At 38.4% G+C, this 27,199-nt stretch overlaps 2 protein-coding genes and 1 long non-coding RNA gene across 4 annotated transcripts; 1 reads left to right on the top strand and 2 right to left on the bottom strand.

The window, feature by feature from the left end:
• Nucleotides 1–569: 569 nt before the first annotated feature.
• LOC130713044 (F-box/kelch-repeat protein At3g23880-like) lies at nt 570–1,154 on the bottom strand. Its single transcript, XM_057562847.1, has one exon. It carries the CDS (start codon nt 1,152–1,154, stop codon nt 570–572), a length of 585 nt encoding a protein of 194 aa, XP_057418830.1.
• Nucleotides 1,155–17,171: 16,017 nt separating this feature from the next.
• On the top strand, nt 17,172–18,221 carry LOC130714111 (uncharacterized). Its single transcript, XR_009011160.1, has 2 exons — nt 17,172–17,550; nt 17,682–18,221. It is a non-coding gene; the product is annotated as an uncharacterized LOC130714111 (long non-coding RNA).
• Nucleotides 18,222–20,779: 2,558 nt separating this feature from the next.
• On the bottom strand, nt 20,780–22,796 carry LOC130710873 (transcription factor MYB1R1). Of its 2 annotated transcripts, none has more exons than XM_057560258.1 (3): nt 22,412–22,796; nt 22,081–22,289; nt 20,780–21,516 (listed from the first exon to the last, which is right to left on the bottom strand). In XM_057560258.1, the coding sequence occupies exons 1-3, from the start codon at nt 22,662–22,664 to the stop codon at nt 21,112–21,114; spliced, it is 867 nt and encodes a 288-aa protein (XP_057416241.1). In that variant the 5' UTR covers nt 22,665–22,796; the 3' UTR covers nt 20,780–21,111. The 2 variants fall into 2 exon arrangements, with proteins under 2 accessions (XP_057416241.1, XP_057416242.1); XM_057560259.1 differs by having other exon boundaries at nt 22,442–22,796.
• Nucleotides 22,797–27,199: the final 4,403 nt, after the last annotated feature.

The following is a 27,199-nucleotide window of genomic DNA, read 5'->3' as shown; positions in this document are numbered from 1 at the left end:
CAATCTCGTCGCTGCCGTCCAAGAACCCAACATACAATACATGTTTAATATATATATATATATATATATATGTGTGTGTGTGTGTGTGTTTATATACATATTCAAATATTCATAATTTTTTTGACAAGGAAAACCAACACATTGCTCTTATTCAACACAGTTCCACACAAAACGAAAAACCAACAAAAGCAAATCAAATGTAAATGCATGAACTGCAAAACCCAGATGAGGATTCACCTTTCACATAACAAATCTATGTTCTAACCAAATCTCTAATCAAATAGTAATTGCTATCAGCTTCAAAGCAAAAAACTAAAAAAATAAGACACTCTAAAAGTTTAGCAAATATATGTTCTAATCAAATGTAATTGCTATCAGCTTCAAATCTTCCACTGGTCATCATTCACCCCCTCCCAAGTTCCACCATTTGCATCCTTATTCCCAATATCAAATGTCCATCAAACTTTCTACATAGACCATTGGGAGCACCATCCCACCAATATTCCAAATTTCAGTAATAACCACACTTCTATCTCTAGAATTGTAAAGAAATAGCTTTGAACCAATCTTCACCCACATTTACCATCCTCAGGAAAATGTAGTGGACAAAGTGTCTTGTGATATTGGAATATATCACTTGGGACAGTGAATTGTTTTGCCCAAGACTGTTGATTTCCATACTCAGTCATAAGCCAGACACTACAAGTCCCTAGATTGTCCTCATAAATGATGCTTAAACAATCCCTCAACACCCCAAGTGTCTCGAATTCTCTTCTTCTGGGGTAAGGAGGACACAAAAGTTTCCCATAAGTCTCATTACCCAAATCAAGAGAAATTATAAAACAGTTTGTATCAAAATCCATAGCTGACCAATGCACATGGCCACTCACATATGTTCTTGTTTTAATCAGAGGCACACATGAAGGGAAATCTGGAGGGGCCCTCCAAGAATCAGTACCCAAGGTATGAACTTGGGCTTTTACTTCGCAAACCAGAAGATTATTGCAATTATAGAAGTCAAGTGCTACTACTTTGTAAGCGTTGGAGAGATGAACAGAACCAAATCCATAAATGAGGACTCCCCGTAGATTTCGCATACGCAGCAATATCTTGAATCTTCTGGTGGAAGGGTTCCATGCAATCATAGACTTCATATAATCCGCATACAAACATATTATTCCATCACAGGAGCCAATGAATGAATCAAAACTGTTGGGATCGCGCTTGAAGTGTGCGGTGGGGTGGGGGAAGACATGACGTCATTCAAAAATGAGAGGAGCGGGTAATCCGTGTAAACGTGTTCGCGCGAGGAGGTGGTGTTGTGTAGGAGTAGGTGGTGGCGGGTGAAGTCCATAAGCGAACGGCAGAGGTGCATTCTGGCGAGTGCGGGGTCGAAGATACGGGAACCCAAGGGCTTAGAACTGAGGGAGAATCGCATAATGCGACTTTAAGGGGAGGTAGCACAGTAACTCGTCGACGAGGTCATCCGGTAATGACGCCGCTGGGGGTGAGTCGTTGGAAGAGGGTCGTTGTCGTTTTCGTGGCGGAGATGACTCGCACAATCTTATGCCATTAGGTTACCTACAGTAGCAGTGATAGGGACAATGCACAGGGGAATATCGAATTGGAAACCAAGAAAATTCTCACTTTTCCAGCAAGACTTTTCACTTCTGAGATGATGTGCCTGCAATTTGGAAGATGGGATTAGTGCAAAAATGGGAGAGTTGGGAGGAGGAAGCAGAAACTGGTGTTGGCAATGGAGAGTAGTGAGAGTCTCTGTTGAGACCCGCTGGTTCTGCGGGAGGAGGAAGAGCAGGAGCTGCGGTCGGATGAGGAGGAACGGCGACTCGAGAGTGTTACGTTAGGTTTTTTTGGCAGAGCGATTTGAGTGTTCGAATTTCGAAACTTTTAAAAATAGAATGTTACTTCAAATATTCATAATATTTAATGAAATGTATATTTTTTATTGATATACTTAGTAAAATTAATAATTACATTATATTTTTAATTCATTACAATTCTTATTAACTAATTAAGTTTATTTATAATAATTTACAATTATTTAGTATGAGTAGTTAAGCCAGTTGCATAAATTATCGTTATTTCTATTTCTAAGTAAACTTTTAATTATTACCAAATACTATCAACATTAACACAATTAATATGCTATCTTACCATTTTATAATTCTAAACATTTCATTTACGTTTTAAAAAAATATTGTTTTACTAAAAAAATAAATAGTCTTACATCTAGTTGCATAGAAATTGTGAACTCATAAAACAATGATATGGTTTAGGCAACTAACCAAAAACAAATTATTGACTAACAAACAAATGTCAAATCTATTCAAATCTACACTCCCATCATAGAATATTAAAATCAGAGCAATAAAACATGTAAATCATGAGAGAATCAAGAAAAAAAAGTTTAATCAAAATCAACAAAGACATTATATTGGTCGGGTTCGGGTATTACTAATACTCATGGTTGTCAATCATTAGAGATTTCTCTTAGTCTCTTACGAGATTACGATATCAGGTACCAAAAACGAGATCAGCAGGGGATAATAATTTTTTTCATATCTCGAGTATCTCGGGTGATCTCTAGAGATATCTCTTAATCTCTTTTAATATTGCGAGATTACCACGAGATTAGTTTACTAGGTCTGAAATATCAAAAAAATGAGTTCTACAAGAGCATTTCAGACATTTGACCACCAATTTAGGGTTTTCAACAAAATCTATCTTCATTCTTGCATTCACAACCACCGTTGAAGGTATGAAAAACGGTAGAAATGGGGGGTTTGAATAACGTTTTCAAGATAAAGCTTCCACCTTAAGATTTTAACAAATCTTTTCAAGACTCAAGAGGTGCTTAAGATAAGAGATAGAAAAGCACACAAGGATTTTATCCTGGTTCACTTGATAAATCACTCAAGTTACTCCAGTCCACCCGTTAAGGTGATTTCTTCCTTCTTAGAATGAAGGCAATCCACTAATCAGGTATGTGTTACAACTGCACTTGAAACCTACAAGTGACTAACAATACACTGACTTAGCTCACACTAAGATTCACTCTCTTAGTCTTCTCTAGGATCCGATCAACCTTGATCTCCTAAAGGCAAACTATACAACTGTATATGAAGTTCTTGTTTACAAAGAAAATGCTTCTAAAAAGCTTATAGTAAACACAATGAAATTCAAGATGAAAGAAAGCTTAGAAGGTTTGAATATGTCTTGCGCGTGTGTAAGTGCTTCTGGCCGCTTCTTTCAATCTTCAGCCTCTATTTATACTCCAAGGATTAGGGTTGAACGTTGCATGGAAATGCTACCGTTGGAGGGCAGTTCTGGAAATTCCAGCTTCTGCTGTGGCTGAGGGTGTTAGGTAGGTCGTCAGGATAGTACACTTTGCTTTTGTACTTTGGATAGTGACTTGACCTTAACCTCGTAGACTTCTGATCAGAGGAGCGCTTCGTATTGGAACTTGTGAAGCTGATTGATCAGAGTCAGAAGGAAGCTTGGATCCTCTGACCGTTGTACCTTCTGATCTTCACTTCAGAGGATCAGTACATGGTCTTCAGAGCCAGTTGCTTCTGGACTTCAGAGTCTTCACTCTTTAGAGTCTGGATCGTCAGAGTCTTCTACACCATCAGAGCCTCTGAGCCTTCATAGTCTCTTGGTTGTCAGATCTTCTGGATCATCAGAGCTTCAAGTGAGCTGAGTCCTTATCAGAGCTTGATTTACTTCAGATCTTCTGAAGCTTTTCCACTGTTCAGACTGAACATGGAGAATGCGAAAGCGTTGCTTGGGTCACTCTTTAAGCATAGTGCTTCTGATTTGTGTGAGATAAGATAGAGGTCAGAGCCTGTAAATAGCACACTCAGAAAAACACGTTAGAGTACCATAATTGTTCATATCAAAAGGTTAACTTGTAATGTTCATATCAAAAGGTTAACTTGTAATCATCAAAACATAGAGTTGTACTACTAGATCAAAACTTGATCTTACAATCTCCCCCTTTTTGATGATGACAAAACTAAGATTTTTGATGAACAATTCTTAAACAATAAACTGAATTCACTCAGAGTTTAGAGATATAGAATAAGACTTATCCTGATGTGAATAGTTTATCTTGCTCATTCTGAATTCAAGTCACTGCTTGATTCTGAGCTTAGCTCCCCCTGAATCTAATACTTGATGAAAACGTTAGTAAAGTCTAGATTCTGAGCTAAATAATATAAGAGTTCAGAGTGAGAAACTTATGACATAGATGAATTGGAATAATCAGAGCGCATAAGTATTCAGAGTCAACGGACAAGGTATCAGAGTCAAACTAAAATCACTTCAGAAGAAGTGAAATGTATTCCTTGTATTTGCCTAGTGACACATCTATGGTCATAAAGGTGGAACTCTTAAATTCTCCAAAAGAAAAAAAATAAATCACACTAACACAGCTTACACATCAAAAACTGGGTGTACTCCCCCTTTTTGGCATAAGCAAAAAGCATGGGGTGTGAAAAACTTAGCTTGAAGTACAAGGTACTCCCCCTTAGAGAAGGTCTAAGTTTCAAAAGATGGAGAAATAATCGATGCATGAATGAGAGTTACGCGAATTAAAGAAGGGAGTTAATGCAAAAGAAGAACGTTTACCACCGGCCACGGGAGTAAAGAGAAGCTTCAGTTACCAATGAATTAACCTCGAGAAACTACAGGAGCATTAACTGTCAGAGAGAGTGAAGCCTATATAAAGAGATTTAGAATAGAGTAAACTTCACAACTTGATCAATACCATAAAAAGAATATGGCTTCATACATGGTTGCACTGGAAGAGCTCAGAAGGAAGGCCTTCGAGGAAGACATGTTCCTTAACATCCGGCACCCTGATGGTACACGAACGATACGAGAGCTGACGAAGACACTGCTTGAGGAAGATCTTCATCCAGAGCTGGAGAAAGATCTGAAGGAATTCCTGGACTTCGTGAAGGAAGCGGAGGAACTCAGCCAGCGGGAACTGAATTTGCTAGGAGAAAGAGATTCAGTGGTAGGAAGACTCAGGACTATAGAAGTTAGTCTGGAGAGAACCAAGCTTAGCATCAAGCTTAGCAACATAGAGTATGCGCTTGAACGGTTGGAAAAGGAAAGAGCAGAGCAACGCCGGGAGTGCAGAAGAATGAGGAAGGATCCTCCATTCTAGAGTATAGGGAAAAAGAAATGTATGATGTAAAAGCATAATTGATATGAATAAAGAAAAGAAGGTTTTGCAAGCACAAAGTCATTGATATATATATATGCAATGATAAACTACTAGTTAAGCAAAACATAGCAAGTAAAGCAAATAAAATAGAAATAAAAAAGTTAAGAAAAACGAAAGAAATCCTAAAACTAAGGCTTGTCAGAGCGACGCAGAAGTTCTTGAAGAATTTGCTTCATGTCCATCAGCAGAGTCTCATGAGTATTTAGACGTTGTTCCATGATGTCAAGTCTGGAAGAACTTGGCTGTGCAGAGCTAGAGGGAACATTCTGAGCAGATTGATGATCTGGAGTGGAATCAGAAGCAGCAGGAGTGAAAACTACTGGTGCAAGAGCTTGACATCTAAGAGCTTCAGCTTCAGCTTCTAATCTCTCAGCTTCTAATCTTGCATTTTCAGCTTGTATAGCTGCTTGACGGGCAGATTCTTCTGCTTGCTCTTTCTTTCTTCTGGCCTCTTCAACAGCTTCAAGTAACTTAGTTCTTTGCTGTTGTTCATGCAGAGTCACCCTTCTTGTAAACCGCTGCCTAGCAGCCTCTATCCTCTGATCCCTTTCTGCAGTGAGAAGACTCATCATAGCAGGAACCTGAACAATTAACCAAGTACTCAGACGATTCCATTCTTCAGAAACAGAGTCAGGATCCTCACTCAGATCAGTATGACCTTTGACGTTGCGAATCATCAGTGAAGCTTCATGATTAAAAACACTGATGCACTCAGAGAGAGAGGTTGGTCTGAGGTATATGTAGGGAACAATGGATAGGTTGGTTTCAAGAGAGGTTGGGTGGTTGCTGCTATTTGCCTCAGAGGCACCTTGAGGAGAACCAATATTAAAAGTTTGGACATTTGGTTCAGAGGTTCCAAGGTTTGGTTCAGAGGTTTCAACCTGAGGATGTGGTGATCTAACCGAAGAGTGGTTAGACACAGAGTTTTCTGGTTCTGGTTGAATAGGGTCTTGTTGAACTTGGTCTGGTTGAACTTGTTGGGCTAAAGGGTCTGCTTCATGCAAGGGGTCAGCCTGGATAGGATCATCTGGGTCAACTAGACGTTCTGGTCTAGGTCCAGGGTATCTCCTAGGGCTTGGTACTGTAAGGTAGTACTCTGGAATGGCAGACACTTTTTCTTTCCTAACTTCCATAAAGTTACGATGTGACTCAGAGTTGTTGGAAGGTGAGGAATCAGCAACATTGATAGGGAATGATACAGGGGTATAGGCAGTTGAGGAATCTGTATCAGTGGTTCTAACAACCGGACGTTCTGATGCTCTAGGGACAGAGTGATCAGACGTTCTGGGTTCATGTTCTGGTTGTTCAAGAACTGGTTGTTCAGGAATGATAGGTTCAGAGGTTAATGGGTTGTATTGGATGGTAATGGGAGAGGTTGGTTCAGATTGTCTAGAAGGTTGGTTCTGGAGCATATTCCAAAGAGGTGCTTCATGAGGGGAAGGTTGGAAAAATGAAGACCTTGGTGAATTTGGTGGAGAAGTGGTTTGTGCAGCTGGTTGGGACTCAGGAATAGGAGTGAGTGGGTTGGAAGATTGTTTGAGCATAGCAGAGATGGGGAGTGCATCAAATGAATTTAAATCATCATCAGAATCAACAACAGACTTACTTGATGATCGCACTGATGACCGAGTCACTCTGGAAGGAGTTTCAATCATTCTGATCACTTGAGCAACTGGTTCCACACGGGTAGGCTTCTCCAAGATTCTGACTTGCTTCTTCTTCTTCTTTGGAGGAGAAGGACCATCTTCATTATCACCATCATCACCATCATCAGGCTTGATGGTTGCATCATGCTTCCTCTTAGGCTTGTCAGCCTTCTTCTTCTTCTTAAGAGGGACATCAGACTCCTCAGAAGATTCCTCCAAGACCATTTTTCTCTGAACTTTCCTCTTGGGAGGAGAGTCAAACTCTTGAGCTGGTGGCAATCGCCTGAAGAACTCGTCTACATCAATTTCAAAGCCTTGCATCCTTAGATCATCAATGTAGCACTTGATAGCTTATGGGTTGTCTGCTTGGGTCCACAAAGGATAGTCATTCAGAGGGATTCTTCTTCTTCTGACTTCATCTGAAGTATCTTCATGAGCAGGGTCTATCCTCTTCTTGACCAATCCCATCTTCTTCAAGGATGTGGATGTGAAGACATCACTGACAATTGTGGACAGATCCTCTGTGCATCCTGCCTTGATCAGATCTTCTACAAATTTACTCTCAATGAAGAGATCTGAAAGCAATCTCCCAAAGGGGATGTACTTAATGGCAGACTTGATGGAGGCAGTGGTTCTTGACTTCCTGATGCATTCTTTCAGGTAAGAGAACAGGAAGAAAGGAAGGCAGATCGTCGTCTTATCCTGAATGAAAAATAGCATTGCCTTCTGGCAGAAGTTGATGTAATCAGGAGAGCTACCCTTTGACCTCTGGTTGATGCAGTTAAGCAGAATCTTGTGCCAGATTCTGAGCTTGGGATGAAGATCCATCACTTTGTAGTCGCTCTTGCCAGGTTTGTAGTTAGTGTAAAGAGCCTTGTTGGTTTCTTCCTTTGTTCTGGGTTTCAACTTCGATTCTGTCAATTGGAATCTATACCCAGTTCCAGTGTGTGCACCCAGAAGATTCACAATGGACTTCTCAGTGATGATGATCCTCCTTCCGGCAATGTGGGAAACCACTTGAGTATCATCGCAGTCGGCATGCTTCCAGAATTCCTTGACCAATTTGTCATAAATTGGACCTCTAAGCCTGTTGAAATACTCTTCCCATCCCTGAGCTTGAACTTCGGGACGGAGATCATGCCCATTTGCAGCTATATTATCCAGGTCGAATCTCCATTCAGCAAGTACTTGGAGTTCTTCCGGAGCATAAACGCAGTGAACGACACAGCCCCGTTCTGCAATTGGAATCATCTTCTCTGAAGCTTGACCTTGATTTCTCTGAACCTCAGGACCTGCCTGTCCTGTAGCTTGACCAACTACCATTACTGGAAACCTGGTTGCATCTGCAGCTTCGTTTCTGTTTTGTCTCACCATTTTTGAAGCGGTTGGAGGTTTTGGGTAGAAAGAAGATGATGACTAGAGAGAGAGAGAGATCGTGGGGATAAGGGTTTGAAAAACTGAGAGAGATAATGTAAAACCGTAAGTGTAGGAGAACGTGTGTGTATAGTGGATTTTTTAAAAATAACCGTTGTTGATCAAAAAAGCAATTTAAAATCAACGGTTGAAAATTAAAGACATCATAGTAACAGTTAATACACATATCACACGCAGGAGAGAAGCACATCAACACTCATTACGACAGACTGTCACAAGGGCACAAGGAACTATGCATCAGAGATACTGACACACGTTTACTGTCTCAGCTTCAGAGTCAGCACCAATGGGTACATACACTCTGATAGAGTTACCTTCTGGACTAGACATCTTCTGATAAAGAAGTATCATAGTCAGAGGTTCTGATCCATCTTCATGCTGGACAAAAGTCCATATTCAGATTTTTCAGAATGAAATTAAATCTATCATTTGCTAAGGGCTTTGTAAAGATATCTGCCCATTAATGGTCAGTATCAACAAACTTCAGAAGAAGTACGTCCTTCTGTACATAATCTCTAATAAAGTGATACTTTACCTCAATGTGCTTTGCCCTTGAATGTAAGATAGGGTTCTTACTCAATGAAATTGCAGCAGTGTTATCACAATAGATTGGGATATTGCTCTCAAGGATCTGATAATCCTCCAGCTGATGTTTCATCCAGAGCATCTGAGTGCTGCATATTGCTGCTGAGATATATTCTGCCTCTGCAGTGGATAGTGCAATGGTTGATTGCCTCTTGCTTGCCCATGAGACTAGATTACTTCCCAGAAATTGAAAATTTCCAGAAGTACTTTTTCTCTCTGTTCTATCTCCAGCATAATCAGCATCACAGTAACCTGAAAGCTTATACTCTGATGTTTTCTTATACATCAAGCCAAGGTTAGTGGTACCTTTCAGATACCTTAGGATCCTCTTAACAGCAGTTAAGTGGGTTTCCCTTGGATCTGATTGGAAACGAGCACATAAATGAACACTAAACAAAATATCTGGCTTAGATGTAGTATAGAAGAGATCCTATCATTCCACGATAGAGCTTCTGACACACTTTACCACTTGCATCTTCTTTCTCCATAATGCATGTAGGATGCATTGGAGTCTTGGCCACTGTTGATTCCAGCATGTTGAACTTCTTCAGAAGTTCTTTAGTGTACTTGCTCTGATGGATATATGTTCCTTCTGGTGTTTGATCAACTTGTATTCCTAGAAAGTACTTTAGTTCTCCCATCGTACTCATCTCAAATTCAGCCTGCATCATCTTAGAAAATTCTTTGCATAGAGATTGATTAGCAGAGCCAAATATTATATCATCAACATAGATTTGCACAATTAAGATATCATCTTTGTAAGCTTTGCAAAAGAGAGTTGTATCTACTTTACCCCTTACAAACTCATTTTCCAGAAGGAATGAGCTGAGTCTCTCATACCATGCTCTGGGAGCTTGCTTCAGACCATAGAGGGATTTCTTCAGTTTGAACACATGGTCTGGGTTCTTCTCATCTTCAAAACCTGGGGGTTGATGAACATAGACTTCCTCTGATATATAACCATTTAGGAAGGCACTCTTCACATCCATCTGATGAAGAACTATGTTGTGATTCACCGAGAAGGAGATCAGCAGTCTGATTGCTTCTAGTCTAGCTACTGGAGCAAATGTTTCAGTGTAGTCAATTCCTTCCTGCTGATTGTAGCCTTGATCAACTAGCATTGCCTTGTTTCTCACTACATCTCCTTTCTCATTTAGCTTGTTTCTGAAAACCCATTTGGTTCCAATTACATGAACACTTGGAGGTTTCTTCACTAAGCTCCAAACATCATTCTTAGAAAATTGATTCAATTCTTCTTCCATAGCCAGAATCCAATCCTTGTCCTGAAGAGCTTCATCTATGGACTTGGGTTCAATTAGAGACACCAATCCTTTCAGACTAAGCAGGGTCTCTTCAGAAGGTCTGAAGGCTGATCTGGTTCTGACTGGTTCATCTTTGTTGCCCAGAATCAATTCCTTAGGATGTGATACAATGATTCTACTTTTCTTCTGAGGTTGTGAATCAGAGGGACCAGCTTCTTCTTCTTGATCATCTTCCTCTGGCTCAGCTTCCTCTGGAGCTTTGCCTTTGTCAGAAACGTTAATGCTTAAATCTGCAAACTTCTCAACTAGCTTTGACTGATCAGAGTCAAGCTTATCATCAAATCTAACATGAATAGACTCTTCAATAGTCTTAGCATCAGTATTATAAAATCTAAAACCTTTAGATCTATCAGAGTAACCAAGTAATAGACATTTAGAAGACTTAGCATCAAATTTATGCAATCTATCCTTAGTATTGAGAACATAACAAATACAACCAAAAGGATGAAAGTAAGAAATGTTGGGCTTTATATTCTTCCACAATTCATAAGGAGTCTTATTCAGAATTGGTCTCACAGAGATTCTATTCTGAATGTAACACGCTGTGTTTACTGCCTCTGCCCAAAAGTGCTTAGCCATGCCAGTTTCTTAGAGCATGGTTCTAGCCATCTCCTGAAGAGTTCTGTTCTTCCTCTCAACAACACCATTTTGTTGAGGATTTCTGGGACAAGAGAAATCATGTGCAATTCCATAGGAATCAAACAGACTCTCAAACTTGTCATTCTCAAACTCTCCACCATGGTCACTTCTGGCACGCACAATCCTACAAGCCTTCTCGTTTTGCACTCGGGCTATGAAGGTAGAGAACACAGCATGAGACTCATCCTTGCGGGATAGAAATTTTACCCATGTCCAGCGGCTATAGTCGTCAACGATGACCATCCCATATCTCTTGCCACCTATAGACTCAGTCTTCACTGGTCCAAACAGGTCGATATGCAGAAGTTCCAACGGCCTTGAGGTTGAAACAACATTCTTTACCTTGAAAGGGACTTTAGTGAATTTGCCTTTCTGACATGCTTCACAAAGAGCGTCTGAAGAAAACTTCAGAGTGGGTAAGCCCCTGACAAGGTTTAGCTTACTCAGCTGAGAAATCTTTCTCATGCTGGCATGCCCTAACCGTCTATGCCATACCTATTGCTCTTCATTAACAGACAAAAGGCACTTCACATTCTGAGCCTCCAACTCAGATAATCTGATCTTATAAATGTTGTTCTTCCTCTTGCTGTTAAACAGAACAGAGCCATCGATCTGACTTATAGCCCTGCAAGACTTTTGATTGGAGATAACATCATAACCCTTGTCAGCTAATTGACTTATAGACAATAAGTTATGAGTTAAGCCGTCTACCAATAACACATTATCAATGCATGGACTACTATCTACACAAATAGTACCAGTACCAACAATTTTACCCTTTTCGTTGCCACCAAAGCCAACTTCGCCTCCAGGCTTAAGTTTTAGCTCTTGGAACACACGCCTTTCTCCCGTCATGTGACGCGAGCATCCACTGTCCAGATACCATGATTGGTGTTTCAGTGGAGCTATCAAGGATATCTGCAACATAGATAATCTTGTCCTTAGGTACCCACTTTTTGGGTCCTTTCTTGTTAGTTACCCCAGAGGTTCTGATCACCTTGGGTTTCTCAACATGATAATGTAAAGGAATTTTTGCATGATATTTAGACATGGAGAAGGATCCCTTTTTGAGAGGGAGTTTAGCAACTTCAGCAGGTAAAGGATCAGGCAATATGGTACCAGAGGGAACAAAGCATTCATACAAAGATTTTGCTTTAGGCATAGAAGGCTCATTTCTAATTGGTTTAGAATAGCCAATGCCATGCATTCCATTTCTGCTTACGCCATAGATCATTGAAGCCATTAGGCTTCTGTCTACGCTTTTAGCCAGGAATCTTTGAAAGGACTTTTCATACTTAGATTCATTTCTACAATCAGAGGCATCACAGGCAACTATTTCTTCTAACTTAGCAATCTGGTTCTTAAGCACAGAGTTAGAATTTACCAAAGCATGATTATCATTTTTCAAATCAGAAATAATTTTCTCATGTTCAGAAGGAGTCTTAGAAGCAGCAGATAAGTCATTTTTCAACTTTTTATGCATAGACAATAAGGAGTTATACTTATCCATGATATCAGACAAAGCATGTTTCAATTCAGAGGTTGAGAAAGAAGCGAATACCTCATTTTCATCGTCTGAGTTGGGATTTCCTTCTGATTCTGAGTCAGAGTCAACAACATCCTTTGACTCTGCTTCCTTGTCTTTGACAATAGCCATGAGTCCTTGGACTTCACCATCAGAGTCAACATCCTCTGACTCTGATTCATCAAAGGTCACCATCAGACTCTTCTTCGTCTTGAAGTGCTTCTTTGGCTTCTTGTCCTTCTTCAACTTTGGACAATCACTTTTGTAGTGCCCTGATTCTTTGCACTCAAAACATGTGACTTCCTTGATTGATGACTTCTTCTGGCCTGAGGATTCAGACTTTCCTTTGGCCTTTCCAGAGCCTCTGTACTTGCTTTGCTTGTGCTTCCAAATGAGGTTGAGTCTCTTGGAGATCAGAGTCAGCTCATCTTCATCAGAATCTTCTGATGCTTCTTCAGATTCTTCTGCTTCAGCTTGGAGAGCCTTTGACTTCTCAGCCTTAGCCTTTTCAGATTTGTATTTCAAGGCTATAGACTTTTTCCTCAGATCTTGCATCTCAGAACGTTTCAGCTCATGGCATTTCAAAATGCTGATGAGTTCTTCTAAACTCATATGCTCGACATTTCTCGTTAGCTCTATTGATGTCACTAAAGGCATCCAGCTTTCAGGAAGACTCCTCATGACCCTTATGACATGATCTTTTGTAGTGTAGCTCTTGTTGAGAGGTCGTATTCCAGCTACAAGCAACTGAAATCTGGAGAACATTTCTTCAATGGACTCGTTTGGCTCCATGATGAAGGATTCATACTTTTGGATCAAAGACAATGCCTTTGATTCTTTGACTTTCTTGTTTCCTTCATGAGACATCTTCAGGGATTCAAAGATGCCTTTTGCAAACTCACGATCTGTAATCTTCTGGTACTCTTCATAAGAGATAGCACTTAGAAGAATTGCTCTTGCTTTGTGATGTTGTGAGTACAGCTTCTTTTGATCTGCAGTCATCTCTGACCTTAGGATCTTCTTGCCTTCTGCATCAACTGGACGCTCATAGCCACAATAATATCCCAGAGATCTGCATCAAAACCCAGAAAGAAACTTTCGAGTCTATCTTTCCAATATTCGAACCTTTGACCGTCGAACATGGGAGACTTTGCATTGTATCCATCTTTCTGTGTTTCACTGGTGGTAGCCATTGTTTTTCACACCGGCCCGAATCACTGAACACTGTTAGGTGTGGTAATCAGAACTTGCGCTCTGATACCAATTGAAGGTATGAAAAACGGTAGAAAGGGGGGGTTTGAATAACGTTTTCAAGATAAAGCTTCCACCTTAAGATTTTAACAAATCTTTTCAAGACTCAAGAGGTGCTTAAGATAAGAGATAGAAAAGCACACGAGGATTTTATCCTGATTCACTTGATAAATCACTCAAGCTACTCCAGTCCACCCGTTAAGGTGATTTCTTCCTTCTTAGAATGAAGGCAATCCACTAATCAGGTATGTGTTACAACTGCACTTGAAACCTACAAGTGACTAACAATACACTGGCTTAGCTCACACTAAGATTCACTCTCTTAGTCTTCTCTAGGATCCGATCAACCTTGATCTCCTAAAGGCAAACTATACAACTGTATATGAAGTTCTTGTTTACAAAGAAAATGCTTCTAAAAAGCTTATAGTAAACACAATGAAATTCAAGATGAAAGAAAGCTTAGAAGGTTTGAATATTTCTTGCGCGTGTGTAAGTGCTTCTGGCCGCTTCTTTCAATCTTCAGCCTCTATTTATACTCCAAGGATTAGGGTTGAACGTTGCATGGAAATGCTACCGTTGGAGGGCAGTTCTGGAAATTCCAGCTTCTGCTGTGGCTGAGGATGTTAGGTAGGTCGTCAGGATAGTACATTTTGCTTTTGTACTTTGGATAGTGACTTGACCTTAACCTCGTAGACTTCTAATCAGAGGAGCGCTTCGTATTGGAACTTGTGAAGCTGATTGATCAGAGTCAGAAGGAAGCTTGGACCCTCTGACCGTTGTACCTTCTGATCTTCACTTCAGAGGATCAGTACATGGTCTTCAGAGCCAGTTGCTTCTGGACTTCAGAGTCTTCACTCTTTAGAGTCTGGATCGTCAGAGTCTTCTACACCATCAGAGCCTCTGAGCCTTCATAGTCTCTTGGTTGTCAGATCTTCTGGATCATCAGAGCTTCAAGTGAGCTGAGTCCTTATCAGAGCTTGATTTACTTCAGATCTTCTGAAGCTTTTCCACTGTTCAGACTGAACATGGAGAATGCGAAAGCGTTGCTTGGGTCACTCTTTAAGCATAGTGCTTCTGATTTGTGTGAGATAAGATAGAGGTCAGAGCCTGTAAATAGCACACTCAGAAAAACACGTTAGAGTACCATAATTGTTCATATCAAAAGGTTAACTTGTAATCATCAAAAGATATAGTTGTACTACTAGATCAAAACTTGATCTTACAACCGTTCATTTCACTCACATAACTTCTAGTGACTTATTTGTTCTTGATTTACATTTATCATAATTTGTGTTGATGTTTTGTTAATTTGTTATGACTTACGGTCTTCTTGCTTTTCCTTCCATTGATCACTTTGGGTTAGAAAATAATTGAACTATCTTCTAGAACAAAGTGTGCATAGACGATGAACACTCAATTGTAGTTTCTTCTCAGCAATTGAACTATCTTCTATGTATATACTTTGGCTGGGATAGAACAAAGTGTGCATAGACGATGAATCATAGGTAGCGTTTGGTAGACATGTGGGAAGGGAACGGAACAGAACAAATATGTTTCGTTCTGTGTTTGTTGTGTTTTTATGATAGAACGGAACAGGACAAAAAGCTCCTGGAACGGGACAATTTGGTTCCGTGGAAAAGGGTGGAACGGAAGGGAACGTAACGGAACACATTTTAAAAGTATTTATATTAACAAAATTATCCCTAGGTTTATGCTAAAATTTCATACGCTCCAATCTTGTCCTCTGCGTTGAATCATTCTACCATCTCCAATTGTGCTTCATTTTCTCTATGATTTAGCAGCACACACAATTAAGTAAATCGCAAACTCCTTTTTTTCCTGTGGAATTGTTTCTCGCAAACGGTGATGAAGGAGGCTTCTAACTGGCACTGTTGAAAAAAAAAAGGGGAAGAACAATTGCATAGGAGAATTTGGGTTTAAGAACTTTTGGGATTGTATAGTTGCATCGTTTTTTTTAGAACGTGTTTTCTTGGAAATCTTATGGATTTGGGGATAGAAAATTTGAAAACTTTATGGATTTCAAACGAGAGAAGCGTAGAATTTTTCTGGGCATCTGCAAATTTTTTTCCACGTTAATGGGGACGAGTTTTTTAATTTCAATTTAATTAATTATTTGCAAAATTTTGAATTTGGATATACATGTAATTTACCTATCTAATGGTCCTGTTTCGTGCTATGTTTACCAAACACAGTGCACAGAACATTATTGTACTGTACCATCATGTTACGTTCCGTTCCATCCCGTTCTGTCCTGTTCTATTCGGTTACCAAACGCTACCATAGTGTTCCTAAAATGTGAAATTTTTAGTGTTCCACTTATGCCCTTAAAATTGTTATCGTTCAAAACATAATAAATGATATGATTAAACGTTTGAGACTTTAAAGTATCTATGGAACTTATTTTTTTTTCAATTTTACCCTTATATTTAGTGCTTCATCTCTAATCCTCTAACCCTCAATGATAAATTCTCAATTTTATAATAGGTGTAGTTTAGGAAAATTAACATATTTTTTAAATAAATTTAAGACTAATAATTATTTCTTAATTTACGTGAATTAGATAAAGTTGAATTATAAATAAAACTTAGAATTTCCGATGAAGCAAAAAAATAAATAGAATTGTTATGAGTATTAGCTAGAGAAATATTTTATTCCCATTGTTCATGGCCCAAATAATTAATGGTAATTCACATTGAGTTTGTTTGGATACGGAACAAAGAACACTTATAAAAATTTATGTAATGCTCTTTTCAGTAAATAAGCTTCGATATTCGATAAGTATCAATGAGTCCGAATTCAAATGGCTCACTATTAGAGAACAACGAGCATTTCTAGATCATTTATCTCGGAGGTTATATGTTTGACTATCTTATGCATTGGGTCATCGTATATACACTTAATTTCATTTTCCATCTCATTTTCACCCACTTTCTGTTTCCGTCTCTTTCTTCTTCTCCAATTATATCACATATCATATCACTTATTTATCTTCATTCTAGATTAAAATCTTATTCCATCAAACAAAAATGCTAGTAACACACTCTTTTGATGACACACTCCGACAACTTATTGTGATTGATTTTTTCAAAGTCAATACATTTTTCAAGAAAAGAGAATTAGAGGAATATAAACCCAAGTGGATCATTGAAATAGTGTGTTACTAACACTCTTCATCCCTAATTGATATCTTATTTCATGTTTTGTCATGTTAATTAAAAGTCCTTTTATATATATATATATATATATATATATATATATTTATTGACATAACATAATTTATTTATTAAAATCGGAGTGGAAACACCATGTCCTATCTTGATGGAGGTTGACTATTTTCCCATGGTACTTCTATGATCATAGCACATTGCTTTAAGGCAGCAGGCTCACAATTCAATGTCAGATCCAGATAAAATCCCACTGTGAATCCCATTCCTTGATTTAAGTAAAAATTCGTATTTTCTCGGTATTGGCTTCGGTGGTACACTTAAAAACTGTACCACCGTAGTTCAGTTTATTCACAACCATTGGATATATTAATTTTAAATTGACAGGTTGAGATTAAAGTTAGTAGAAATTTGAATTTACTAAAATATCTTTGTCATCAACAAACCCTCCTCTCTCTTCTGGGCTCTGTCTCCTTGCGCGTCTCTTTCTCTCTCTTATGTGTTGATCTTCTCACTCAACCTTAGTAACACTTAATCTGGTAATTTGCCTAAAAAACACTCAAACTGAATGCCAAACTAAAACAAAAAATTGAAACTTTTGCTCAGTTCAGTGCTTTTTTTGGATCTGATTCTTGGGACTCATGGAAGAGGATCTGGGTAGGGGAGGTTTGAGGTGCTTGAAGATGTGGAGAATCAATATATTCAAAGGGTATGCAACTATTTTCTTATCTTTCTTGAAATATGGAGTCAAATTGACATACCCATTTTTTCAAATCCCCTTCTTTTGCTTTATTCATGTTAAAAATCCAATCTTTTTTTCCTTTTTCTCTCATGAAACAGGGTGACCAAGCTTCAATCATTGGGGTGCAATAGATTTTATGAAGGAGTTGGAGCAGTTGGTTCAATCCCTTGAATCACAGAAAAGGATGAGAAAAAATAAAGAGGGTTGTTCTTCTTCATCTATGTTTTCTAAGCCACCATCAGATTCATCTCCATCACCTGGTTTTGGAATGAGGTCATCATCATCCACATAAGTCAGAAGGATAAGCTGTTGAGAAAAAGAAGCAGATTTTCTCAGATTTGCTAGCACAGTGCAGAAAACCAGTGAAGAAGATGAGGATAATATTGTCCAAGGAATAAATAAATTGAGGGTATTATTGTCACTACATCTAAAATTTTATGTGTAGCACCGTGAGTCAGTTTTTAACTGACCCACCAAAGACGTAGTCTATTTTCTCGAGACTCGGATCTAAAACAAAACCACGTGCTGATGTTTTTATCCAAACATCAGGACTGAAATTAATTGTATTGAACTATTGATCATTTGTTGTGATTCACGGAACGCCAGAATAAATTATCTTCTTTTGTTAAAAAGCCCAAGCATGAATTTGGAGAAAGAGGACCAACATGTTTTTGTTTACTGGATTGCATTGATATTTGATACCAAATCAAATAAATTTGTTTTGATAACTAATCTATGAGTGTGGAGAAGCATGGAATTCATCTATTATGTGCTTTAATTCAACGTTTTATTAGAAGAATTGAAGGCGGTAAAGATCGGAATTTGAACCACTTGGTATAGAGATTTAGATACCATGTCAAATACTCAATTATTTTAAAAGGTTAAGTTGTTGGATAAGGACTACATGAATGATTTAGATAAGCTAACACACAAGACACTCCCTATGCAAGTTTAGGAGGAAATATGGAATGTTGTGGTGCCTCTGCTTCCACAAAAGGAAGATCGTGTTCGTTGGAGATAAGCTAAAAGTTGATAAGGTAGCTGAAACTTATAAGCTAGCTAAAAGCTGAAAGTTGATATTAGCTGAAAACTGAAGGCTAATAGCTGAAAAGCTACCTCATTAAAAAAAATGTTTAGTAAAACTAGCTGTTGAGCAGGCTGAAATTGTAAATGACAAAAAAAGTATTGTATAATTCATTTTATATTTAACATTACTTTATTTACACATCAATACATATATGATATTTATTTAAGAAAGGAGAAAATATATTAGCATATTAGCACAAGCTTGAGAGCTACACTCAAGCAAAGATTACAAACAACCTGGATGCATCAGCAGCAAAATGACCACTACAGGACGCAAATATCATCAATACATATATGATATTAAAATAATTAAGACTTTTAATATTTTAATTTAGTTAAAATTATTTATCATCGAAAAAATAACATTAAATTTTAATTTATTTTTGTTTTTTATTAATTTAAATAGAATAAAACAAATAACTTTATATTTTAATTTAATAAAGTAAGCGTATATTTGTCTAAGTTAACAAAATATTTTTTATAATTTTATATTAACAATTGAATAGTAATTATTTCAAAATAAAAATAATTATAGTTTAGTGTTTTTATAAATATAAAAGGGTCATGATAGAATTTTATTAAAAAGATAAGGATAAAAAAGAGAATAAATTCAATAAGTTTTAAGCTATAAGCTACATTAGCTAGCTTATTGAAAAAACTTTAGGCTATGTTAGGCATGCCATTTCAGCTAGCTTATAGCTTATTTGACTAGCTTAAAAGCTCTTCAAAAGTGTTTGGTGAAGGAGCTTATTTCAGTAGCTTAAAGCTTTAAGCTATAAGCTATCTCAGGTAGCTTATAGCTTATTAAATTTATTCTCATTTTTATTCTTATTATTTTATTAAAATTTCACAATTACCCTTATATATTTATAAAAGCAATAAACTTATTTTTCCCTCACACTAACGTATGCAGCTCTCGCCACCATTTTCACCACACCGCTGCGCACCACAAGTATTAAAAATATTATATTAATAAAAACAAGTAAAAATTAATATTATATTTTTAAGATGATAAATAACTTGAGTTAATAAAAATATTTAAAGTGATAATAATTTTAATTTTAATATTATATAGGTATTAATGTGAAAATAAAGTAATGTTAAATTTAAAAATAATTATACAAGTATGTTCTTTTATGTCCTTTTACAATTTCAGCTTGTTTAATACCTAGTTTTACCAAACACTTTTGTTTTAATCACGTAGCTTTTTCAGCTATCAGCTTTCAGCTAGCTTATCAACTTTTAGCTATCACCTAGCTTATAAGTTTTCAGCTAGCTTTTCAGCTTTCAGCTAGCTTATAAGCTAAACATGCCAAACATAGCCTTAAACTACTGAAATAAACTCATTTACCAAACATTTTTAAAGAGCTTTTAAGCTTATCAAATAAGCTTTAAGCTAGTCAAATAAGTTATAAGCTAGCTGAAATGGCATGTCAAACATAGCATTAGTCGATTCAAAAACTTGGATAGAAACCTTAAATTTCGAACGAAATGAAAAATATGCCAAGTGGAACCGGTAGATGGCAGAGGCCAGAGTTTTGATTAATTCACATACATTTTTTTCTTCCTTTCCACGCGTTTTTTTCATATATATTTTCATTTCTTATCATATGATTTATCATATAATTCTCTCCCCACTTCAATTCCTATAATTCTATTCTGTGGAGGAGGAATTGGGTAGTTAGCATGTTCTTTTTTTCCTTGATGGCAATTGGCATCACTAATGCAGGGTGGTCCCTTTATAATAAAGACGTGTATAGATCAAAGGTTCTTAGACCAGAAACATCGTTCTCAGTGATCAATGCATAGGACTACCACCAAATCACCAGAAGATAGCAACTCAAGAACGACATAAACAAAGTTGGTGTTTGGACAAACCGGATATTTTCATGGTTCATAAACAAGAGACAACTATGATGCTACTACAGCAACCGTCCATTAGTGGGTAGGCGTAGATATGTCATATTCATTCATCACAAATGAAAAACGTGCCCTCCTCCAACACCTAACAAGAATGGCTCAAGCTGCCAAACCTTTAAATTGAAACCCAACTTGATATTATCCACCAAAAGTGTCTCAAACCACACATCTGTGTAGTCCACATCCAATGTTATCAGCAATGAACAGAAAGTACTTTGTTATTTCCAGTTACATCCATCAACTACAAACATAAAAGTCCAAATAAACAAGAATCTCAAGTCATAGATAGCATTAACATAACCAAACAAGAAGAAGAAACAGGACAGGACCATGTCCCCGGTCTGTACAAGGATCATCAAACACAGTCACCTAAGCTTGCCTTCTCTAATCCATCGCCCTTTCCTTCAAGCTCTTCCTCTTCTCCCACCAAAAAAGGTCGGTGACATGAGATTAGAGATAAGTAATCTTTGAAACAAAGATGATCTAGATATGGATCATGATCATTTCATGATTTCATCTTTATCAAGCAACACTTATGATGCTATCTCCGTTGTTGAAACGCGGCATTGAATGTAAAGCTGGATGTCTTGATGATGTCTGCCTCTGATCAGATGAGAAGGATAGCCCGAGGGAGAGTGTTGGCGGCTCAACAGCGGAACTCGAACTGGATGTGATATCAGACATGGCGGGAGATTTATGATCTGGGGCAACAGGAATTGGATGGAATAGATTGGTTGGCACATTGGGTTTCATGTTTCCTTGTCCCAGAGAGAGTTCTTCCATTGGACTCTCATTAACACCGAACTGATATACCGGCGGCATCATAGGAAATCCACTGATTTTGCTAGTTTCAGGGCACATGGGCTGTGAATGAAACATGGTATCTTGATTCTGGACCTGTTCTTCCTCCACTTGAATTGCAGAGACCTGATAAACACACAAAAATAAATAAATCAGATCATAAAATTTTGTTTCTCCAATTCAGGTTTCAATAACTTTTAACCCTTGGCAAACCTTAAATCACCTTAAATTGCAGGGAACAATAACCTTAAATCACCTTAAATTGCGGGGAACAATAACCTTAAATCACCCCTTTCTAGTTCTGCCAGACTAATCTTCAACTACCCAAGGGAATTTATTTCATAACAAGATACACATAATATCAGAAGTTTTCATTTCAATTTTGATGTTTCTTTTTCCTTTTTTCCTTTCTTACAAATCCCCAATATTACTAAAGTATTAGTATTCACCTTGACTATTGATTAAAACCTAGAAGTCAAAGAAAAACCAGAGAAAATCCAATGTCATTTTTTAAAGACCATAACCATAATGCTCAGTTTAATTAGGAATAAAACTAATTGAACAATAATTCACACAAAAAAGCATTCTCAGTTTTTCTATATAGAGATTGCTGATAAATTAATTGATACACAAGGGAAAAAAATGGAATGAAATTAACCAGAGAGAGGGAAGATGAGATGATGGAGTTACCGTGTCGGTGGTGATGTCAAAGAGGCTGGATCTACGGCGACGGCGATTGAGGTTACTTCGCCGGAGAAAGTACTTCTGAGCATGACTAGCAACCTGCGTTGGAGTTCGCGTTTTGACGTAGTTCCTTGAGATTCCCCTCCAATCACCTTTCCCTACTTTCTGCAATCCCACCAAGAACAGCTTGTGCTCTTCCTCCGTCCACGGTACCCCTGAACAACAACATCCATCCAATCAATTCAAAAATCAACAATCGTATTTCCATTTCAACCGATTACGAATCTACTGAGATTGAAAACAAAAGCGTGAAAATCGAAGAGATTATTAATCAAACCTCGCTTGCGCTCGCGGTCGCGCTGCTTACCGGAGCTGGGAGGAGCGGCGTTGTCGGCGGAGGCGTAATCGGCGGCGATAACGTCTTTGTTGTTGCTGTTGTTGTTATTGTTGGCGTCTTGAGGAAGCTCGTACTGTGAGAGATTGTTCATACTGACACTCTTCCTCATCGAATCAACCACGACCCTGACTCCGAACAGCATGATCTCGCCGGAGACGGCGGAGTCATCGGCGGCGGAGGAACGATTCATCATCGGATCGCGCGTTGCTTGAGGTGAACTCAACTCGGAATCGGGGAATCGGAGTCCGTACGAGGTGAGTCAGTGACTCGGAGAGAGAGGGAGAGAAATTGAGGGAAAATGTGACAGAGAGAAAGTGAGAGGGGAGAGTGGGTGGTGTTAAATATAGGTCGAAGACGGCGATGAGGTGGCAACCATGTGGAGATTGAATTTTTTTCAATAAAAATATCAAATATCTATTTTGAATTTTAACAGAAAATACGTGGATTTTGTGAGTGTTATTTCATACGTGGCATGCTAGCCTCGGTTCATTTGTTGCTGTTGTGGACTTATGGTTTTTCTTGGGTTGACTCACATTTCAAAGTCATATTTGTGTTTCGTGGTGGAAGAATTTGATGGGTTAAAGTTATTGAAGTGTTTTAAAAATCGGCTTAGTCATTGATTCAATCAAGATATTGGTGCGATGATTTACTTCACGAGCGAGGTCTCTGGTTCAAGTCCAGATGGCCCAGCTGCGCCAAGGAAAAATGAATAGAAGACCGACTTGACTCTTTCATGCATGCTCCACTTGGCTCGAGGGATATAGCTCAGTTTGTAGAGCTCCGCTCTTGCAATTGGGTCATTGCGATTACGGGAAGATATTGAGTCAATTGACATTGGTTGGATCGGTTATTGCAGAATTGTTTCACAATCTTGATCTAATCGATCATGGACCCAATTCTGGTCTAAATAATTGAATCGCTTGTTTAGTTTGATTTTTAAAACCCTGGTTATGAGTTTAAGGTTTAATGATTATGCTAAAGCAATCATTTTTTGCGCTATTGTCTCATATTTTCAATGAATAAAGTGGTTGACTCATTAGGTGAATTTACCCAAGAAACTACAAAAAAGTAAATATATGTTAAGAGTGTCTAGGATGTTGTTCAATATGTGAATGCGATTTTTTTATAGGAAAATATTAGTTGTTAATTGTTAGTAAATTAGTTCATTCGCTAGGGTTTGAACCTGACCTTTATCCTGCAAATCATTTCATTTTCCGTAGCTCATCAACTCTCCCCGGTGAATGTGATGTATGAGTAGGAGAATATTCACAACCTTGATATTACTTAATGGTTTAGAATAATTTATTGGTTTTCAGAAAAATAAGTTATAGATTGTGAAAGCTCAACCAAGAAAGATAACATCTTGACTTTCATGCCTTGAATACCAATATTGAAAAACACTAGGGTAGCGTTTGGTAGACAGGTGAGAAGGGAACGGAACATGACACATGGGTTCCGTTCTGTGTTTGTCATGTTTTTAAGATGAACGGAACGGGACAAAAGGCTCGAGGAACGGGACACTTTGGTTCCGTGGAAAAGGGTGGAACGGAAGGGAACGAAACATAACACTCTCTTAAAACTTTTGTAAGTTCAAAAATACCCCTAATTTATATTTAAAATTTTATGTATTTAAACAGTTTAAAATCACTTCTAAAATTGAAAGCACTTATTTTTGTAGACAAAGTTAAATGAAAATCTACTTTTTCAAAAAAATAACTTAAAATAAAATCAATTATTTTTTCAAAAGTAAAATCACTTTTTGTAAGCAATGATAAACAAGCCAATTAGAATGCGTTTGATTTAACTTATTTTGGAAAAATCACATTTTAATCAAAAAATCACTTTTAAAATCAAAAATCACTTTTTAATCAAAATATCACTTTTTGTGTTTGTTTCAGGTGAAGCTGAAAACAAATTATTTGAAACATTTACTTTAGCTTATCATGAAAATCTATGATGATAGATGAGAGGAGATAAAAAAGTGATTTTAATTAGAGTAGTCAAACACGAATCAACTTAATTAAAATATAATCAATTATTTTTTCAAAAGTAAAATCAGTTTTTGTAAGCAATGATAAACGAACCAATTAGAACGCGTTTGATTCAACTTATTTTGAAAAAATCACTTTTTAATCAAAAAATCACTTTTAAAATCAAAAAATCACTTTTTGTGCTTGTTTCAGCTGAAGCTGAAGCTGAAAACAGATTATTTAAAACAGCTACTTTAGCTTATAATGAAAATCTATGATGACAGATGAGAGGAGATAAAAAATAAAAAGTGATTTTAATTAGAGTAGTCAAACACGAATCAACTTATGCTTTTCTTAAAATCTCTTACATAAAATTATAGTAAAAAGTTAATATGTTTTAATCTAAACAAACACACTTAAAATAACATAAATAGATAATTAGGTTTCTGCTTTTTTCAATAGCTTACTGAAACAACTTAAACAATATATAAGTGATTATTTTAAATAAATAAGTGATTATTTCATGAGGTAAGCAATAACAAACGGTTTCTATGCAAAATGTTCAATTGAGTTCAATTTGTTTTCCTCAATCAAATATTAAACATGCAGGGTTATTGGACTGGGCGGGATATAAGTATCCCTTATTCCCGCCCAAATCGAGCATTTAGATGAACGAGAGCAGCCATGGCGGGGTTGGTGAAACAACGTCGAAGCCCGCCCTTCTTTTGGATGGGTCCACGCGCCAGCTGGAAGATTCCTTTAGTTTTGTCTTATATGTATAGAGGCTTGGGCCCCGGTTGTCAGGCCCAAGTACAGTGAAAGTCCACGTTATGATCATTCCCTCTATAAAAGGAGAGGGCAACCCCTTGTAAAAAGTACCTTTTGAACATTTAATGAGAATATTCCTTTTGTGATATTTTTAGTACTCTGCTAGGGTTTACTTTCTGTCAGTTTCCGACGTCAGATCTCCCTAGTACAGAACATTGGCGCCGTCTGTGGGTCTTACCTCGATCTACAACTTGACGTAGACGGTGAGCTTAAAGATCCATGGAAACCCGTTCGTGTGGCATGGGCCGCCGAGATCATCGCCGGAGGGGGGGTGGTCGTTACGGTGGCCGCGGCGGCGGACGACACAACAATCACGAAGTACCACAAGAGCCGGAGCAGGAGGCTTCGTCGGAAGAAGTTCACTCGGTGGCACAATCACCGGTGTCGTTGGTGAAGGCTGCTCTGGGAAAACCTTCAGATCTGATCGCTAGATCAGATCCAGGAGTCAGGCGACGATCAGCACCGCCTGAATACGTGAATCTGGACGACTACAAAAGCAGCGTTCCGAGAAAAGCACCAAAAGTAGTGACGGGAATCACTCCGGTGGCCTTGCAACAAATGTTGGATACTTTGCAAAAAGTGCAAAGTCAGAATGAACAATTGCAAGCCCAGGTGGAGTATTTAACCCAGCGACAAGACTATAAGCAAGAACAACGGCTCGAGGCTGAAGACGTTGTTGAGTTCCAGCCTTTTGTTCCCGCCATCACAAGGGTGGGCATACCAAAGCATCTGCAAACGATGGCTTTAGACGCCTTTTCAGGCGACTCAGACCCCATGGAACACTTGCGTTACTTTAATACGAAAATGGTTATTGGAGGAGCAACAGATGAGGTGAAGTGTAGGTTGTTACCATCAACATTCAAGGGGATGGCGATGCAATGGTTCATCCGTCAACCGTCCTTCTCTATCAACAATTTTACTGATTTGTCCACAAAGTTCTTAACTCAATTCTCCGCCAATAAAACTACCAAGGCAACAATGTTTGATCTTATCAGCATACATCAACAGCCAGGGGAGAAGCTCAAGAACTACATGGCACGATTTAGTAAAATGGCGGTTCAATTGGAGGAAGACAATTCGGATGTTTGCCTAGCGTCTTTCAAAAATGGCCTTCGGGCAGGTGATCTGAATCGAGACCTAACTAGGCGACCGGCGAAGGATATGATGGATCTTCGTGCTCGTGTTCAGGAATTCATATTGATTGAACAAGATGATCAGAAGAAACAAGAAAGAGAGGAAGGACGCAAGCAGTCTCAATCTGGCGGTGTTTCACAAGAGAAACCCAAGGCGGGGAAGGAAACCAGGGTAGCGCAAACCCCCCGTGTACCAAGACCGGGACCATATCAAAACTCCAAACCCGGATTTCAGAATACATGGCACAGAAATTCTCAAGGTCCCACGGCAGCCACAACCGGTCAGCATGGTGCTCCGCCAACTCCAGCGCCACTCACTAAGTTGAATGCACCCTTGAGTACCATTTTAAGGGCAGTTGGGCAGACAAACGTTGTACAGTATCCGCCACCACCACGGCGGCCGCCAGCTAATGTGGATACCAATAGGTGGTGCGAGTACCATAAAGCGTTGGGATATACGACAGATAATTGTTGGAACTTAAGGCGGGAAATTGATCGTTTGATTAAGGCTGGTCATTTGGCAAACTTCGTTAAAGACACAGCAACGCCAGAGGTCGCTAGGATCACCCAAGGGGACAAAGGCAAAGGCAAGGAGATAGTTGAAGAGTTGGGTGATCCTGTTGGGGAATGTTCATCTATTGCAGGAGGATTTGGCGGGGGTGCAATTTCAAGTAAGGCTAGAAAACGCTATGTGGCGGCAGTACACTCAGTACATGAGGCAAGCGAAAGCGAGTGTGGGGTGAATCACTCCCCTATCATATTTACCCCTCAGGACTTTGCGCATGTGATTCCCCATG

The sequence above is a fragment of the Lotus japonicus genome, chromosome 4 (assembly GCF_012489685.1).
Source record: "Lotus japonicus ecotype B-129 chromosome 4, LjGifu_v1.2".
NCBI classification, from domain to species: domain Eukaryota; kingdom Viridiplantae; phylum Streptophyta; class Magnoliopsida; order Fabales; family Fabaceae; genus Lotus; species Lotus japonicus.
The sequence above is the reverse complement of the archived record's forward strand: the minus strand, read 5'-3'. Positions and strand labels throughout refer to the sequence as shown.